This window comes from Desmodus rotundus, chromosome 8, assembly GCF_022682495.2.
Source record: "Desmodus rotundus isolate HL8 chromosome 8, HLdesRot8A.1, whole genome shotgun sequence".
NCBI lineage: Eukaryota > Metazoa > Chordata > Mammalia > Chiroptera > Phyllostomidae > Desmodus > Desmodus rotundus.
The window spans coordinates 35,759,947-35,778,461 of record NC_071394.1 but is presented as its reverse complement, the minus strand read 5'-3'; the positions used below and the strand labels follow the sequence as shown (position 1 = coordinate 35,778,461).

The window sequence follows — 18,515 nt, the reverse complement described above, 5'->3', positions numbered from 1 at the left end:
GTATGTCACTTCACCAGAGGACGGGACTATTACCCTAACGTTACTTTGGCATCCGCTATTACCTAGGTTAACTTTTGTTCTACTGTCTCTTTTTGAAGCCATCATTTCATATTAATGCATTAATGTATTTATTTATGATTAATCATTTCATATGAGAAAAATAATCCCTTTTTCCCATTGCAGCCTTTTTTGGAAAATACCTCAATGAATATAATGGCAGCTACATCCCTCCCGGGTGGCGAGAATGGCTTGGATTAATCAAGAATTCTCGTTTCTATAATTACACTGTTTGTCGCAATGGCATCAAAGAAAAGCATGGATTTGATTATGCAAAGGTAATTTTCAGGCACTTTTTACACTGCATCAATTTACTGTGTGCATAATAGGGAACAGCCATTTTCAGCAAATTAACCTATCCACAAGATTGGCTTTCTATATTCTCACAACGTTAGAATGAGAAATTTTAAGGTAATTTTAAACTCCAGGCAAGAAAAGACTCTCAAGGAACACTGACTTTACATAGTGATTTTTTTCCCTCATCAGAACACAAGGCAATCAGCCTTTGATGAAAGTATCATCAAGAAAATCATAGATGCCTCCACTCTGGCTTGTGATAATTTTTGGTTTCCCTCCTACACCCAGAGGACTTGTCCACATAATCAAATGTTCATCTTGTACTGTTTTGCTTTTCGCTGGGATGAAAGTCAATTTTGTCTCCAGATTTAGATGTAAAAATAAGAGCAGACAGGTGGACTAATCACAGGTGGGGAACCCACACGCCTCCCGTTTCTTCCTGTCTGAGCAAACAGAGGTCTGAGACCAGGACACCTGCCCACGGCAGCCAGAGTCCACAAGTGTCTCTGAAACCGTCAGCCCCCAAACCTTCAAGTCGGCTCCTGGAAACTGGAGTTGACATGCCCCGCAGTTCTCTGACAGACAGATCCTAAATTAGACTTTAAAATTCCCAAGAGTTCTGTGATTGCCAACGTAAATAAAACAATTTTCTGATCACAGGAGTGAAGAGGAAACTATCTTTGAATGTAGTGTGCTAATTAGCCTAAAATATCCTCTTCCCTTCCAGCCATACTCAGCTCTTCCTCATTTATCTGAAAGTTGAGAATCTGCTCTAACACAGATCACTACAAAAAGCGCCACTGGTAGAAATGAAAAAGTGGAAACACAAATTAATTTGGGCACGTTTGCTGTCTTTATGCTTGGCCTGATTTGAGCACAAGGGAGTTGGTGGGAGAGAAGGTGTAAGTCTCCTCGTTCGTGCCCTTTACAAAACAATGAATGCAAATGAATTCACAAACACTGCTAATAGGCTTCCAGACTCATCAAAGTTGAGAGCTGGTTGGGACCTTGGAGGCAGATTTGAGCTGCGTCCCACAAAGTGCACTGATTGTCATCGCTATCAATTTTTATCTGTGGGGATGCTTTTCACGCTCCTTGTTCAAGCTATTAACCTTTCTTTCCCTGTTGTCCTAAGGAGAGCAAAGTAATCACGATTCCCTCCCAAGACTAAATCAGCGTAACTTGCCCATTACCACAGCTGATTAAGTGTCAAAGACAACCGTGTCCAAAAAGAATATATCTTTTTTTAGTGAGGAAAGGAATGAAACAGACACTGCCATGGAAAAGGGTGATAGCCTGTGGACTTGTCCTAACAATGACATGTGACACAGATTTTGTTCCTTGGGCACTGCTTTTGCAGCTGTTCTGGTCCTTAAGTCTACATGTGATTAGTCATGCCTGGAAGCCTCTGCCTCTGTGAACTGTGGCCTGGGCACTTGCTGAAGTTTTGGGCTGGAGCTGCAGGCCATTGACACACACTTAGAGAGGCAGGTGGTTTAATTTAAGTTTTCATGTTTCCTTTCCTTTTCATTCCATTTCTTCCCTCCCCCTTACAGACTGGCATCAGCCCCTCAGACGGCAGGTTAAGTCATTTTACTAACAAGTCGGGCTCTAATCCCAACAGCTGTATCATTTCAGTTGTCCAATTAACAGAGGATAATCTGCAGGAAATCAACTGCTTCCCATATTTAGTGTTTCAACTAAATTAATTGATAAAAATGTTGCAGCTTTTCCCTGTGCACCCAGATTTTGGCCAAGGTTTTCCTTAGCAATTATTGTGTAATTCCCACAGGTGAATTTTTAATTTAAAGAAAAGATCTTTTGTTTGTCCATTTGTGTGTGTGTGTGTGTGTGTGTTGCAACTGTGAATTTGTAGTGGGTGTGGGTGTTTCCTGCCCTTGAAGTAATTAAACTTTTTGTCAATGGATTACATCAACGGAGTCGGAGAGTGAAATATGTATCCAGTATTGCATGTGCTCTAGTACTGCCAGATCGGGTCATTATCTTGGGCAAACAGGACTGGACTTCTTTTCTTTCCTAATTGCTAAATTGTGCATTTCTTGCTTGTTACCAAGCTAGCAACTCTAGAAAGTCCCTGGCAACTGATTTTTCTCTGTTAGGGAAAGTGTTTTTGCTGCCTTAGGAAGTCCAGTGTATTTTCCCACCTTAGACTTACCTCCTCATTCAGTGAGTTGCTTCTGAGGAAAGCAGTATTCGAATGTGATCTGATGCATGTCACCTTTTGTAATTTCTGTTTTGTGTCAAATGTATGTTTCAGGACTACTTCACAGACTTAATCACTAACGAGAGCATTAATTACTTCAAAATGTCTAAGAGAATGTATCCCCATAGGCCCATTATGATGGTGATCAGCCACGCTGCGCCCCACGGCCCCGAGGACTCGGCCCCACAGTTTTCAAAACTGTACCCCAATGCTTCCCAGCACATGTGAGTAATACCATCGGCTCTGGGGACCTGCTGAACATGGGCCTCTCCTTTGCTCCCCACCCTGCTTCTCTCCTCACCCCATTTCCTTCCACACGGCAGGAACACCAGCTTCTGCTGGGTCACCACAGCACAGGCCTGAAACTGAGGGCCTTACCTAGGTGATGTGGTAAGGAATCACATCTCCAATGTTTCTAAGTCGCTAAAAGGAAAGGAAGAGAAGCACTGGGGTGAATGAGGCAATTTTTATCAAGAGTTCCCTTCAGTTGTCTTAATATTCATGAGTATCATCTAATAATAATGATGATCAGTTTGCTTTTCATAGCAACAGTGGCGACCCTGGTCTGGTTATACAAGCATAGTTCATTTCCTAGGAGAAAACTGTGGCAGCTTCACTGCAGACATGCAGTTAGGATTGTTCCAGAAAGCAGCTGGAGGCGCTTGCCCAAAAGGCCTGCCCAGGCCAGAGCTTTAAAATAACCCAATGTTTCTTTTTGAGAGGAAAGGGTGGGGAGGCACAGAGACTGGGGGGGGACTGGCCCGAGGGCAGAGAGCTATATCATACTGATAGTTCGCACTAGCCAAGGGTGGAAAAGCCTGGGCGCTTCGACAGCAAAGAACAAGACTCTGTTTTTGACTCTGTTGATGCATTGTCTTCCTACCCGGTGCGGCGATCTGCGGGTAGTCTTCCACACAGAGCAGCGGGCTCTGGGCCTGCCGAAAGTTCAGCCCTGAGAGAGGCTCGGAACAGGAATCGTGTTTTCTTTATCACTAAAGCTCCCAAATTGATTCTTAATCTGTTAGTGCTTAAATACCATCCCTTTTTATCCACCCTGATTTTCTAGCCATGATCCCAGATGAAAATAAAATAGATTAGATGTGCAGTTTCCCTGCGGAGGTTAGGGGTGCTGAGCCCCATGCAGTCAAAAGTCCATGTATAAATTCTGACTCCCCCAAAAGACCTAACTACAGCTGCCTCTCGTTAGCTGCAGCGGATTGGGTCCAGGACACCCCCTTTCCATGTGGTTACTGAAATCTGTGAATGCTCAAATCCTGTATGTCAGCTGGGGTAGAACAATGCATATAGTCTGCCATCCATATCCAGGGGTTCCCAACCACGGATTGAAAATACTGTTTTCAATCCACATTTACTTGAATCCATGATACAAAGCTCAGGAATACAGAGGACCAACAGTATACCTATTGAATATGTGGATCAGGGCAGTTGAAACCACGTAGTTCAATGGTCAGCTGTACCCCTTGTGTAAAGAGAGAAGTAGCGACTGAAGACACTCGTGTTGCTGGCCATTACACATTCCTGGGGACCATTTTTATGTTCTTGTTTTATCTTTCATTATAATAGACTGATGACTCCTTGTCAGTAGGTTAGAGATCTTCTCTATGTATTAAGTGATTTAGAAAGAAGGAAGTGATTTAGAGCTGACTGCGGACAGGAACTAACAATATATACGGAGCCAGGATGGATGACCTACACGCCAGGAACTGGTAGGACAGATGCATAAAACATCATCAGCGAATAAAGGAGGGTGCCCCCAGGCCTTGGGGAATAGGGGCTGGGAGAGCCACTGTGTTTTGGAATTCACCCTGTGGACAGATACATAAACCTCTGAAGATCTACTTTGCATATAACCACGCAGCTAAGTCCATGAGCGAAGCCTGCGCGTGGCAAGCACCCCTCCATTACAGGTTACTTACGAAGTCAGTAACTGGCTGCGCCATGGAAAGAAAACGGACCGTTCGAGCTGGGACCCACTTTCCCTTTTCTTCTGAGTCAGAAATCACCTTGTGTAGCTTCTTTTGTTGCATTAGCAGATTCCCGGCCCAAGATGGCTTTTCACAACTGCAGATTTTACCCGTGTTTTCTCGAATTTGAAGAGAAGGGGTTGGTGAAATGGGTTTTGTGGCTCCTTAGGAGTCCCTGCCTTTGAAGCTCCAGGGTGAGCCTGTAGGAGAATCAGCCACAACGGAAGAGGTTCTGTCTAGCAGCTCAGTGTCGAGCACAGGCAACAGTCACAGGAAGAGAGGAGTCTGCAGAGGACTCAGGGCCTCAGTGATAACTGCAGTAGCATCTCTGGTTCCAACAATGAAAAATTCTATTTAGTTCCACAAATATTTATGAGTGCCACCTGTGACACTGCAGCACAGCAAGTAGACATGAGGAAGACACAGTTATTGACAATGGAGAACCAAAAGCTAAGAGAGGGGTTGGCACACTGAGGCCAAATCCAACTCGCCGATAGTTTTTGTTAATAAAGTTTTATTGAAATATAGCCATGCACATTCATTTAGTTATTGTCTGTGGCTGCTCTCACAATACAACAGCAGAGTTGAGTAGTTGTGGCAGGTACTGTGGGGTGTGCAATGCCTGAAATAGTTACTGTCTGGTCCTTTGCAAAGTGAGTTTCCCCCAGATCCCTGCTCTAAGGGGAAGACAGGCAAGTGTTCAAGTAGCCACATCACCAGTAGGACCAGAGGGGTAAGACCTCGAACAGGCATTCAAGGAGCTGTGGAAGTCTGGAGGAGGAAGTGTTCACATCTTCTAGGGGAACCAGGAAAAATTCACGGACCAGGAGGCATTCAAAGTAGGACTCAAAGGATGGATAAAATTCCTGCAGCTGATTCTACGGACTGGGTAGATGATTTTAGGAAGAGAATGTGGCTTGCACAAGTGGTCACCATGTAAGTGAGGCTATCTAAGCTGTGACCTGGGAAGTGGAGAATGGGGTGCCAGGAAAGCAAAGGGAGCTAAAGCTAGAAGGGGAATGGAGCAGAGTATTGAGGACCTTAGTGACTTTGTACGTAACCATAAGCAGAGAGTCACTAGGGGTCATTTAATAGGGTAGTGCATAACATCTGACTTGGTCATGTTTACATGGAAATGGTGTCACTTATTCTTTAGTTTGAATGAACCACCTGTGAGCCTTATGTGTGGTTTTATAAAGCAAAATCTCCATGTGGCAGAGGGAAAAGTATTCAGGCCCTAGGGGCACACAAGAGTGGGTTCCCATCTCAGCTGTCCTTATTGAGTCTCAGGGCAATTTCTTTAACCTCTTCCATTGTCTTAACTGTGAAATGGGGGAAATACTAGCACCCAAAGTTCCCACAGAGAGCCTGCAGCATAGAAGTCACTTTGGTGATGTTCATTCTTGTCAGTTCTTTCCATTAAGATGGACCATAGAACACTGTTCTTCCTTGTTTTATATTGCTTGACCTACAAAAAGCACAGTTTCACTTGGTTCAACTTAATATTTAGGGGAAGCAGCTAGAGAAATGACAGGTTGATACCTGTCCACTGTGACATGACGAATGTCGTGAAGCAGTAAGACCCACACTGTGCTGTGCTTCCCGCACCTGGCTGTTCTAAAAACACCGATAGGGTAAGTACCAGTTATGGGTTGTGTTATCTGCTCCAGGTGCAAAGTGTGCTGCTGGCAAGAGCCAGTCTAGAGAGCAGCCTTAGCCATAGAACACGAAAACTCATGTGGTTGTTGAGTGACTCAGCTTCTATTTGCTGCTAAGCCTTGAGCTTTGGTGCACCTAGAATGTGGAGATCCGATGTCTCCCCGAAGGCCTTAGGAGCCTTGGATCGCTGGCATCTTTGTTGGGAAGGTCTCTTGGCTGCTGCAGGAGGAAGGGGCTGGAGGGAGTCAGTGTGCATCTCCTGTCACTGTGAGTGAGGGCACAGGTTCACAGTTCAGTCTGCAGACAAAAGGAGTGAAACAAAGAGAAGACAAGCTGCCATTTGTAGTGCACGGAGCTCCCAAATGGCCAGTCTCCTTAGTGAAAACATTAGCAACACATTGGAGCAAGGGGATGGAAGAAGTTAAGGATTGTGCAGAAAGATTGGGCAGGCCCAGTGAAAACAGAGTAAGAAGCTGTAGACTCACCCCCATTGGGGGGAACCAAGTCATGTGAATGCTTCCTTCAGGTCGCCTTCCTTGGTGGTCAAGCATTATCAAGATGCCTTTCATCTGGCTTTGGGTAATAGCTATGTGACCCTCTCAGCCTGGAGCAAATGTATCGTGTTTCCACAGTGTTTGCCATTCCCAACAAAGGAAGGAAGCCAGGCCAACATTGGCTTGTTGGCTTTACAAACTGAGGCTAGAGGTTATGCCTACCAACTAAGAATGGGAACGGATTTTTGGCCACTCATGACAGGAGGCACTGTTTAATCAGACGTAGCTCAGCTGCTCCTGGACTCAGAAATCTGAGGGCACCTCTGTTGTAGTAATACACAGAACCATCCTTATCACAAAGCCCTTCACTACGCGAAGACCCTGTCGTACTCCTCAGTAAGTTATCTCTCCAGTATCCTCGGCGTAATGCCGTATCCTCCCTCTGGCTTTGACATAACTTCTTTCTCCTGGCCTCTGTGATGTCATAATGCACACCTGTGACAGGGAGAGCCCACTGGCCCACCAGATGATTCGGTGGGAAGCTCCAAAGCTCCCTTATCACTGTCCTGCCGACAGTGCCCCTATCAAAATTTTTTTTTGTTTCAATTCAACAGTTCTTTCTTCCCATACCTGGGGGCGTGGACACACACAGTGACACAGGTTCAAGGGGAATCTAAAATTGCCACTGAACAGTCCCTGTCCACTCACTCGCAAGAATTGTGCTAAAAGTGGAGCTTTCAGATAACACAGTGTGTTAAATGGAAAACTCTGTGTGAGCCTCCAAAGTTTGGGAAACACCTTTGTTATTGAAAGTTGGAAAGAAATGTTTTGCACTAAAAAGAAGTTGCACATTCTGACTTCATTTCTTATGCAAATACATACAGGGAAATTCTTTTGAAGATGAGAGAATTTTTAAATCTCCAAAAAATTTCTGATGAGAGAATTATAAAATCTCCATTAAAATTTCTGATTTGGGCAGAAATAATTGCACCCTTTCCTGTGATCCCACTTTGTTTTTCTCTCCATTTTTCCTGCTTAACCCATTCCCTGAAGTCCAATTGCACAACTCCAGGGGGCAGCATTCACACAAAATACTGTGTAAATGGTGTCCTGGAGTGATGCAAGGCAGCATGAAGGCAGGATGAAGTATTTCATCTCTACCTCCCAGTGCCTGGTGAGTTTTGTTTAGTAAATGAATAAACATCCACTCGACTAGCTGACATTAACACATTTTTTAAATGTAAAAATAGTTAAATAATCAGTTTTATGAATTAAAAGGACATCTAAAAATAACATAATTCCATAAATTTTTAGATTAAAAACTGAAATCTAAGACCTAAAATCTATGTTTTAAAAAAAGACCCCGTAATGTCTTTGCCGAGGTCACATCAGTAAATAGGGACAGAGCTGGAGCCAAAACTCAATTCTCTTCGATCCAGGTGATCACTCCCCCTCCCCCCACCCCAGGCTTGCTCACTGCCCATCACAGGCACAACTAATATTAGACGTGATTCCTATGTCTGTATTGGCAAAATTCTAATTGGCATTTGCAACATTGTTAGAAGACTCTTTAAACTCGTTTGATGATAGAGCTATAAACACGATCATTTGGTATTTTCTGCATGTGTTCATTGGTACCTACCTAAAGACGTTTGAACTCACGTGGGGCTACCTCCACAAAGGCAATTAAATAAATTCAATTGTAGTGAAAGCTGAGATTGTGTGGCTTGGGAGATTCAGTATAGAATTTCCAATGTAATGCTTTGAGTACGTGTGTCTTAAATCTGTGTAACTGGCTTATTCTGGGAACTGAGACCTATTTCATTTCTCAGTAAGTGATGGTTGTGCTACCAAAACCCTTCAAGATTGAGATCATTAGGGTTTTTGTTGTCTGAGACTAAATAACAAATGAAGAAAACACATGTTCAACTGTAACACACTACAAATATATTTATTTTCACTGGTGACAACTAAGGCCATCAGTGGTAAGAATGAACAGCTAAGGTCTTTGCATTTTCCCAAGTATGGATTTAATCTACAACACATGCATTTCTTGAAATATTTCTTCACTAGTAAGAATTACTCTCCAAAAATACCCACCCATCAAAAAGAAAGATGACATTATTGATTTTTAGAATTCTTATTCCTGTTACATCAAAAAGCAATCCTGGAAAGAGAATCAAAGACCAGGAGAATTGCCGCTGATGCTGAAGGTTGAACTTGCGAATGCAGTGGGCGAAAGGACATGTGCTCTAGTGGCCCGAGTGACAAAGTCCAAGGAGTAAGACTGGAGAAAACCAACGTGCAGGGAAGCTTGCTGGGCAAAGTTGACACTTTCAAGTACTGGAATAGTCTATTGAGGGCTACAGGGATGTTTTCCCGAGTGTCTAAGGTCTGGAGTGCACAGTTCCGGGCAAAACTCCTGCCCAAAGAGACAACAGGAAGTTTCCCCAGACCAGGCATGTTTAACTGTAACTCATGTGGATTTTTTGTTTTTCTTTTTTTTAAGAAAGCAACAAAAAATGAAAAATGGCAATTCGGCCCTTTGTCCTCTCATTTTTAAAGCAAAGAGCCAGTGTTACCCCCCTTTTCGCTAATACATCCAGGGTGCCTTGCAGGGTCAGACTGTCTTCTGTATTTGCAACAAAAGTAGCCGCTCAGCATCTGGTGTGAGGTATCTGAATGGGAAGCAGAAGCTGCTGATGTTTTAAATTAGGATGAAGGCTGAGGAATTCAGGACTTAACCATATTTTTCGGACTGTAAGACACACTGGACCATAAGACATACCTAGGTTTTAAAGGAGGAAAATCGGGGGGAAAAACCCACTCCACTGCCGCCCCCTGCCCCCACTCCAGCGCCAGGTAAGCTACATTAGGACTGTAAGACGCACCTACCTTTTCCTTCCAAATTTCGGCGGGGAAGGTTTGAAAAATACAGCACTTTTTCACAGAAGGAAATGTTTCTTTAAGTTCTTTTGATGACTGAGATTTTGAGGCACTTCTTGGAAACTGTGGCTCAGGACTCTGGTCGTTGTGACGTCGTCACAGAAGGAACATCAGCACTAGCACATTTTTCTGTACACTTCACCTTCTTGTTTGTAAAACAGGAATAGGATGCCCTGCCTGCCCCTCAGGGTTGCCACATCAAAGGAGCTAGAAAATAGGCTCTCTCCAGCTACCCATAAGTACGGGTATGATGTGGTCCTAGGATTTGTTCTCTCCGTCACCAAAATCCCTTTTCACCCTCACAAGAACTCTTTAAAGTTGTTATACCCATTATATAGAGGAAGAAACAGAGGCTTAAAAGAAAAAAAGTTGTCCACCATCACATGCTAGTAAGGGTGGGGATGAGAACCGGGATCTGATTTCAAAAACATTCTGGAACAATTGGATATGTGGTTTTCCACTTTTCCTTCAAACAATTGCCTGCTTCTTTCACTTGAGTTCCAGCCCCCAGCTCCAGCCCACTTGAATCGGTGTAAGGCCATTGTTGGGGAAGCAGCCTTAATTATCACTGGGGGACAGAAGGCTGCATCTTCCAGGAATTTGGCAGACCCCAGCAGGAGGCAACCACAGGCCTTTGGCAAAAGATCGCTTTTCAACAACATTGTCAATTTCAGTGACCCCCGACCTTCCACCTGCAGGTCCCTGAACAGCTGCTGTGCTGTGGGAAGCAGGGGCAGTCTGTCTTCCTTTAAAAGGCAAATGAATAACCCTCCCTCCTTGCCCCCTGCTGAGATCCCACCTGGGATTTCAGCCTCAGAGCTGGGGGTCATCTCCCACATCAAGAAATTGAGGGGAAAAAGACAGGGGAGTACAGCTTTGACAACTGACCTGAACTCTCCCTTTTAATATAAGCCAGGTTTAACATATGTCATTCTGTAAGTCCAGTAGTCCAATCTGAGGCTTGTAATTTGCTGTTCCTCCAAGTGAGGTGGAGCTGTGCCAAGCACATCAAGGTAACCAGTGGAAGATATAATTTGCCCACTGCGAGCCCGCCTTTCAGTTCCCTATTGTAATTTTTATTTGTGTTGAGGTTTTGTGGTTTTAAAAAAGTCAACTAGATTTATTTTAAAATTAAGGCGAACCAACATCAAAGGCCGTCAGAGGAGGATGTTTAGGTATTATAAAGAAGCCCTGTGTAATCTTTTATGGCCGTATTCTTTTTCAGGGCACGTATCACTAAATGGTTAGGGACCTTTCACAGCCAGCTTGCTATATTTCTCTGACCTCAAACTACCCGCCACGGGTGAAAATCCCTTTCCAAAGGGATTTAGAAGCGCCTCTCTCCCCTCCTCAACCACTTACTCTAACCCTGTTTGGAACTGGACATGCTGCGTGAAGAGTAAGAAACTCAGGCTGATGCCCCTTCTTACCACGCAAGTTCTGAGATAATACGAGTCCGTATTCAATTCACATACAAGGAATGCTTTCAGGCCCACAGAATGGGGCCATTTGGCTCATGAGTCATTTACCTGTAGAAGAGAAGAAAGTTTATATTCAAAGTTTCTCTGGTTTGCTTTTTAATGCTACAGGATTTTTTCCAATCCGGATACCGATATAAAATGTATTTGTTTATTGGCTCATGTAGGAAACTCCTGTGCTTCCTCTGTTGTAGGCACTTTTCAGTGAGAGGTAGGTAAATACATAGACAGATAGGTAATAGATATATAGATACAGGTAGACAAATGTGTTCCTCAAAAGAGCTTTCTAAGAGGGGCGCTCTTACCCTCATTTACAGATGGGCACATTGGGCCCACCAGCTGCTGCCACTCTACAAACCCCTCTCTTCAAGAGGGAGTGGGCGTTACCCTTCTGGGCACGAGTTGTTCAGTGTTTCCTGTGCGCGGTGTTGTATTGGGTTTTGAGTTGTCGCACTTCTGCAGGTTGACCAGCGAGCACGCAGGTCATCAGGCTGACTTCTTGTTCCAGGAAGACCAGTGGTACCAAAACACCCCTGAGACTGGCTGTTTGTAAAGTCGTGGTTCATATGAAAAGCAATCTTGAAGTAGGAAGCGGCTCTCATTTCACTTTTCTTTCATTTTGTGAAAGGAAATAGCCTTTGGGATTGAGTCCTGGTTCTTCCACCTGCTAACTTTGTTAATCTGAGGAAATTAACTTGGCTAAGCCTCAGTTTTCTCAGCTGTAAAATGGGAACAATAAACCTTTTACCCAGAAGAGCCAAGATAATTAAAGTAGCTAATGTATATAAAACACTTAGCACAATACCTGACGTGACACATGGTAGATACTAAGTTTTAATACTAAGCTGTTTCTATACTCTTAATAACATCCAAGAAGAAGATTCGAGTTCATAAGACTCTGATGGAGAAGTCAAATACAGACGAATAATTCTCAGTGTGAGAAATGTTGCAGTGCAGATATGTTCTCTGGGAATCTGAGGTGGCAGCATCTACTGGCTGAGGGAGTTGGGCAAATTTCAAAGAGAAGGTGATGTGTTTTGTTCCCAACGGAAAGTGTTGGTACCACTGGGATCTTGCAGTAGGTTAAATACAGGCTTGAACTGACCTATCCTAGAATGCTAGGACTCACTCCCCCGTGTGTAACAAAAATTATGCCTTGCATCTATACTGATTTTTCTATAAAATAAACAGCTTTCTTGGTAGGCATATACATTATAGAATAGGCTTGGTTACAATTCCAGTAAAGCCAATTATATTAATGGTGTCTATATTACGAGGTTAGGAATGAGAAAAACCGGTAGAGGCTAAGGATACAGGAGGGGGCAAATGCAGTTGTGAGTATGTGAAACCCAGAGTTTATTTTTGTATTATTATTAATTACTGAGTCGTTTTCCCTATGAACAACTGTAAACCTCCTTTTACCTGCCCCATATAAATGCCCTAGTAAATTCAAGAGGAAAAAACGTGTTGAAATTATGATTCATCATTCCACATAACATATTTGTGACTATATTTAATGGCCTAATTAGCAATAAAATTTTACGAGTTGACATCCTGATGAGAACATTCCCTTCTACATTACTGAGTCTTATCTGTGGATTTGTAACATTACCGTGATCACCCTGATGTGTTTCTACACATTTTGTTCAGTGAACCCAAAAGAACTTGCACTAATTAGGTTTTTAGCTGCCAGTCTTGCTTTTATGAGGTTGAATCCATATACCTTCAGAGGATATGTGCTGTTTGGGGTGGAGAAGACTTTATATCTTCTTAAATTTGCAGCTAGAAGACACGTGGGAGAGGAAAATACTTTGGCAGAGACTAAATTATCTTTCCTAAATGAGTATTTCACAACCTTTAACTTGAGATAGTTCTCTAAGAGGCTAAAAATATGTATAGTAAGACTCCTTTCTGGATGTTTTCAGAACTCCTAGTTACAACTATGCACCGAACATGGATAAACACTGGATTCTGCAGTACACGGGCCCCATGCTGCCCATCCACATGGAATTCACAAACGTCCTGCATCGCAAAAGGCTCCAGACTTTGATGTCAGTGGATGACTCTGTGGAAAGGGTGAGCACGGGAACTTGCCTCAGTGACAAGGTTTTGGCCCGACTTCCCATTCCTGCCAATCCTGTTTTGTTGTCGTTGTTTGTTCTGTTTTGTTTTGTTGAGAGAGAAATGAAAGAGAAAATTTATCAGGCCTCCCTCGTCTGTGTTTTCTTCTGTTACCTCTTCAGGCTTGGTTCTTGTAGAGCCAGTAGCAGAGAGAACATAAATATCAAAACATCAAAATCAAGGGCTACACTCACAAATACCTTCAGGAATTAAGCAAATAATGTAAATAACTAAAGCAGGTTCTGTATAAAACAATAGGGAATGGTGGGGATTGTGGTAAACTTGAAATTCAGTGATTCGTTTAGAGGAAGGAGCAACTACTCAGCTCCAACTAATATTTGCCCTGTAGAAATGTGGATCCAGTATCATCAAATTTTCTGACTTTCTTTCAAAATGCCAGAAATACAAAAATTTTATTTGAAATTTCATGCATTGTCAAGCATACATAAGCCAAGGAAGACCTGACTAAAGGCTAGATCTAGCTGGATCAGGCTCAGAAGTAGTCTGTTTTGAACCCCTGATCACTTGATGCAAGAGCGACGGTATTAAAATTTGCTTTAACAATGAATTTTTCAAAGTAAAACCTAGAAGTTTGCTGGTAGAGGTTGTTTTGTGGGTGTTTTTTTCTTTCAAATAGGTGAACAGAAACCTTTAAGTAGCATGTGCCAGATTCAAAAATGTTACTTTTCAACTGTATTATGGGACTTTTTCCCACCAGGATTGTAAGCAACAAGAAAATGTGGTTAACGTTTGCGTCTGTTGGTCCTATTAAAGCAACTCTTGCCTTTTAGAAGTAATGGAAAAAAGATTTTGGGGAAATCATGACAACACTGTTGTCATCTCGGGCCATGACTTCGCTTCCGACTTGTCCCTGCGCTGTGTTTCAGCCGTATGACCTGACGTGTCCCTGTGCTGTGTTTCAGCTGTATGACATGCTGGTGGAGACGGGGGAGCTGCAGAACACTTACATCATTTACACCGCTGACCACGGTTACCATATTGGGCAGTTTGGACTGGTCAAGGGGAAATCCATGCCATATGACTTTGATATCCGTGTGCCTTTCTTTATTCGTGGGCCAAGTGTGGAACCTGGATCAATGTACGTATTTCTGTGTTTGTAACATTCAGCTGTCGTAGCTCATGTACATCTGAGATAATTTGATTACTGAACTCAGTGTCTGGTTTCCTTTTATTCAAAACTACAAAGGGTGCGTGTAGGTTGGTAATTTAGAAGATGAAAACTGACACCTCCCACCCCCACACATGTTAATTTAACTAAAGTATGCTATTTAAAGAGAAAGGAAAAATAACTGTATCAATGATTAATTCCCTCAAATTGACCCATATCTAACATACATAATATCATCCTTGCTTTCTTTGAATTGAAAAAGACAGAGATATACTGTCTTTTTTAAAAAATGAGTGCCATCCTTTTAGTATTTTTTTTAATTATTACTAAAGAACCTTTTTTAAAGCATGATTTTAAAAAACAGAGAAAAGAAACCTAAAGGACTGGAGTTTTATTCCTGTCACCTTAGGCAAGCCACCGCATCCCTTTGCGTTTCTCTTTTCCTATCATACAGTGGGTTTCATTTTCACGTGCCCTGCCAACCACAACGGAATGTTTTGTATGAAGTGAGAATGTGTGCGTAAAATAATTATGGAAAGAGTGAAAGAAAAGAATGCAAGTAGAATTCAAAAGTGGGAAGGGCCCATACAGAGCATCTAGCGCGGACCCCTGATTTAATGATGAAGCGACTCAGCTGACAGCCTGTAGAATCCCGGCCCTGGACGTAGCAGCACCGGCCCCGAATCCAGATGCATGAATCTCATTCCTGTGCTGGAATCCACCACCTCCCAGGGAGAAGACGATATCATTAAGAAGGGTTTCCAGGAAGAATGTTATTATGTCTCTTCAGATCATTAGACACACCTCAGGAATTGTCAAATCTAGAATTAGAAGGCTTTATGTTGGGAAGTCTAGGTGGTGTGGATTAGATGCAAATGTAAAAACCCCATGTCCTTCCTTAGAAGTCGATTTTAAAGCCCTAGTTTACCAGAGAATTTACAGACTATTGGGTTTTAGAAGAAAGTATACATCCTACAAAAACCATAGATCAGACCACGACTTGTGTGACAGTGTGGCCCAAGCTCAGGGCTCTGGGCGTCTCTCCAGTGACCCCTGTGAGAGTCAGTTAATCTTGCTCTGTGCTGTCTCCTGCTGACAGCTGGGAGAGGAGAGGCACTGAAGGCCAGTGAGGCACAGCATGGAGAAAGCAGCCCCACAGGCCGCCCTGCACTAGTATTGGGTCCGGGGTATAACCATCTGTCCCGTTGCAGAGTCCCGCAGATCGTTCTAAACATTGACCTGGCCCCTACGATCCTGGACATCGCTGGGCTCGACCCCCCTCCTGACGTGGACGGCAAGTCTGTCCTCAAACTTCTGGACCTGGAAAAGCCAGGTAACAGGTGTGTCGATTTTCTTTCCTGCAGCCAGCCCCAGGCACACTGGCTCCCAGAACCAGCCAGAAGCTGAAGGAGGTGGAGGCCAAGTAGCTTTGCCATGCCGGGCGGAGCGTTTCTCAGTGGTTTGTACATAGCACGTTGATGGAGACAAAGTCGTGGTCTGCGGGAAGTGAGAGGTGTTCCTTTAAATAAACTGTTAGCACAGATCCGTTTGGAAAGACGTCAGATGCCAACTGTAAATATTATTATTTTGCTTGCAGGTTTCGAACAAACAAAAAGGCCAAAATTTGGCGTGATACATTCCTCGTGGAAAGAGGGTAATTATTGGTTCCTGGGGTGCTTCTGGGAACCAGTCCTAGTGGGCAGCTCTCCCTGCTGGGTATTTTTTCCCCTTACTTTGGTTCATTAAGCCTACAGATTTCGCAAGCCTGGTAACAAAATTGAATGGTTTGCTAGTCATTCTTCACTGGCCAGCAGAATAATGACTGTTGCATCAGAACTGTAAGGAATAAATTCTCTTGTGATGGGACCAAAGCCCTCACATGGCTGTGGATTCTACTCTTGGTTTCTCAGCCTTGGTTCCGAATCAGACCAGTCAATTGACTCTCTTAACCATCCTTCCCAAGTCGTGCCTGGCACCTTTCTGCTTCCTCCCGGGTGTTCTTTCCTTAGTTTTAAATACACAAACAAACGAGGCTGTGATTATTGCTCTAGCTGCTTCTGGATTTCCCCTTTTGCCTTATAATGCTCGATGTCTTTGCTTTTCTCCCTACACACGTTGAGAGGAAGCATTTCTGTAACTGCTTTTTAACAAAAAGAATTTTTGAGTCTGTAAAGCTACACATTATATGCCAAAGTTTTGAAAGTAATGTTTTGAGAAAAAAATGATTCCTCCTATCCCGGCCTGTCGTCTTCACCCAGCCTTGTCGCGGGGGCCTCCTCAGATGTTGAACTCCGTGGTCAGGGCCCTCACATCTATTTCTGGCTGTTTGAAGAATGAGGAGTCAGGGGCAGGAAAGAGAAAGAGAACAGGCAGGTCTCAGGAGAGATAATTCAGATCACTTCTCATATAAGAAGCTTTTCCCTTTCTTTCAAAGGAAATTTCTACGTAAGAAAGAAGAATCCAGCAAGAATGTCCAACAGTCAAATCACTTGCCCAAATACGAGAGGGTCAAAGAGCTGTGCCAGCAGGCCAGGTACCAGACCGCCTGTGAACAGCCTGGGCAGGTGAGTGATGCAGCTCTTCTTTACCACCACGCACAGCGTCTCCATTTCTAATGGAGAAAATTTTCAGCCCTGGCTGGGGTAGCTCAGTTGGGTGGAGCATTGCCCCATGACCAAAGGGCTATGGGTTTGACTTACAGTCGGGGCACAAACTTGAACACCAGTTCAAGATTGATCAGACACATGAAATGAATAGCCCGGTTATTGTTAAAATGGCCTCACTCATTGTACTCCTTTTTATATGGTATCCAGCTTATTGAAGAGACATTCATAGTAGGTTGCGGGTTCAATCCCCGGTCCGGGAGGGGATAATCCCAGGTCTGGACATATACAGGAGGCAACCCATCAATGTTTCTCTCTCTCTTCTCTCTCCCTTCCTCTTTCTCTAAGAAAGCAATGAAAAAATGTCCTCAGGTAAGGATTTAAAAATAAATCAATTAAAAATAAAGATTTTCCATGTATAATGTACACTTAGGTATAAATAAGCTTTTCATAGCAGTTATGGGGTGCTCACAGTCACACCTCTGCCCTGATCAAGACCTGTCTCACTGGTCCAAGCTGGGCCTCCCCATCACTGCCTGGGCTTCCTCCAGTTAAAGGAGGTGGTGCTCTCAGAAAGCATTCTAGATATCCGCTCAGGCAGCCAACACCAGCTCAAGACACCAGACACACGAAATGGTAGCAGGGTTAGAAAGATCAGAAACTCGTTCTGTCTAAGGGGAAGGCAGCTTCCCTGCAGCTTTTCTTTTTTTTTTTTTAATTTATTTTTTATTGTTATTCAATTACAGTTGTATGCCTTTTCTCCCCTTACCTCCCCCCCACCCCAGCTGAACCCACCTCCCTCCCCCACCCCCACCATCCCCCCCGATTTTGTCCATGTGTCCTTTACCCTGCAGCTTTTCTTAACTGGTCATCAAGAGAGGGTTGAAAGGCTGCTGAGTCAAGTTCATGGGTAGTTGCTGAGCCCCCAGAGACAAGAAGTGGTCTTCTTACCCTGGACTAAAGTCAGACATCATCTAACTCAGGGAGGAGGACAGACTTTCTATGACCAAGGCTGGGGATTGATCAGGGAAACCATACTCTGTTTGTTTATTGTTTGAACCTCTGCTCACAAAATGTCTACCTCAAATACTTCATGAGAATAAATCTTCTTCATTAATGAAAGTATCTGTATAGAATTCAGGGCTACCCAAACACCAACTATTATCAATAAGAACTAAAGGAAAACCAGGCGACGAATTAACACAGACCCGTTTTTAAGACAAGCGAGAACATAGGAATACAAACTATTATAAGCACTTTTTAAAAAAAATCTTATTTACTCATTTTTAGAGAGAGGGGTAGAGAAGGAGAAAGAGAGGGAGAGAAATATCAATGTGTGGTTGCCCCTCGTGTGCCCTGTACTGGGGACCTGGCCCACAACCCAGGCATGTGCCCTGACTGGGAATTGAACTGGCGACCCTTTGGTTTGCAGCCCATGCTCAATCCACTGAGCCACACCAGCCAGGGCTATTATAAGCACTCTTGATTGAAATCTCTATGAGCTCAAGGAAATGCTATGTCA

General features: G+C 43.5%; 1 protein-coding gene across 6 annotated transcripts in view; it reads left to right on the top strand.

Moving 5' to 3' along the window:
* Positions 1–18,515, top strand: part of SULF1 (sulfatase 1) — a 147,847-nt gene that overhangs the window by 100,587 nt on the left and 28,745 nt on the right. For 5 of the 6 annotated variants that reach the window (XM_045181542.3, XM_045181539.3, XM_045181540.3 and 2 more), the window contains 7 exons: positions 184–335; positions 2,633–2,802; positions 13,066–13,216; positions 14,185–14,360; positions 15,602–15,730; positions 15,988–16,044; positions 16,825–16,954. In XM_045181542.3, coding sequence (XP_045037477.1) covers positions 184–335; positions 2,633–2,802; positions 13,066–13,216; positions 14,185–14,360; positions 15,602–15,730; positions 15,988–16,044; positions 16,825–16,954 — 965 coding nt within the window. The remainder of the gene's footprint in view (positions 1–183; positions 336–2,632; positions 2,803–13,065; positions 13,217–14,184; positions 14,361–15,601; positions 15,731–15,987; positions 16,045–16,824; positions 16,955–18,515) is intronic. The other variant, XM_053929761.2, reaches the window with a different exon arrangement.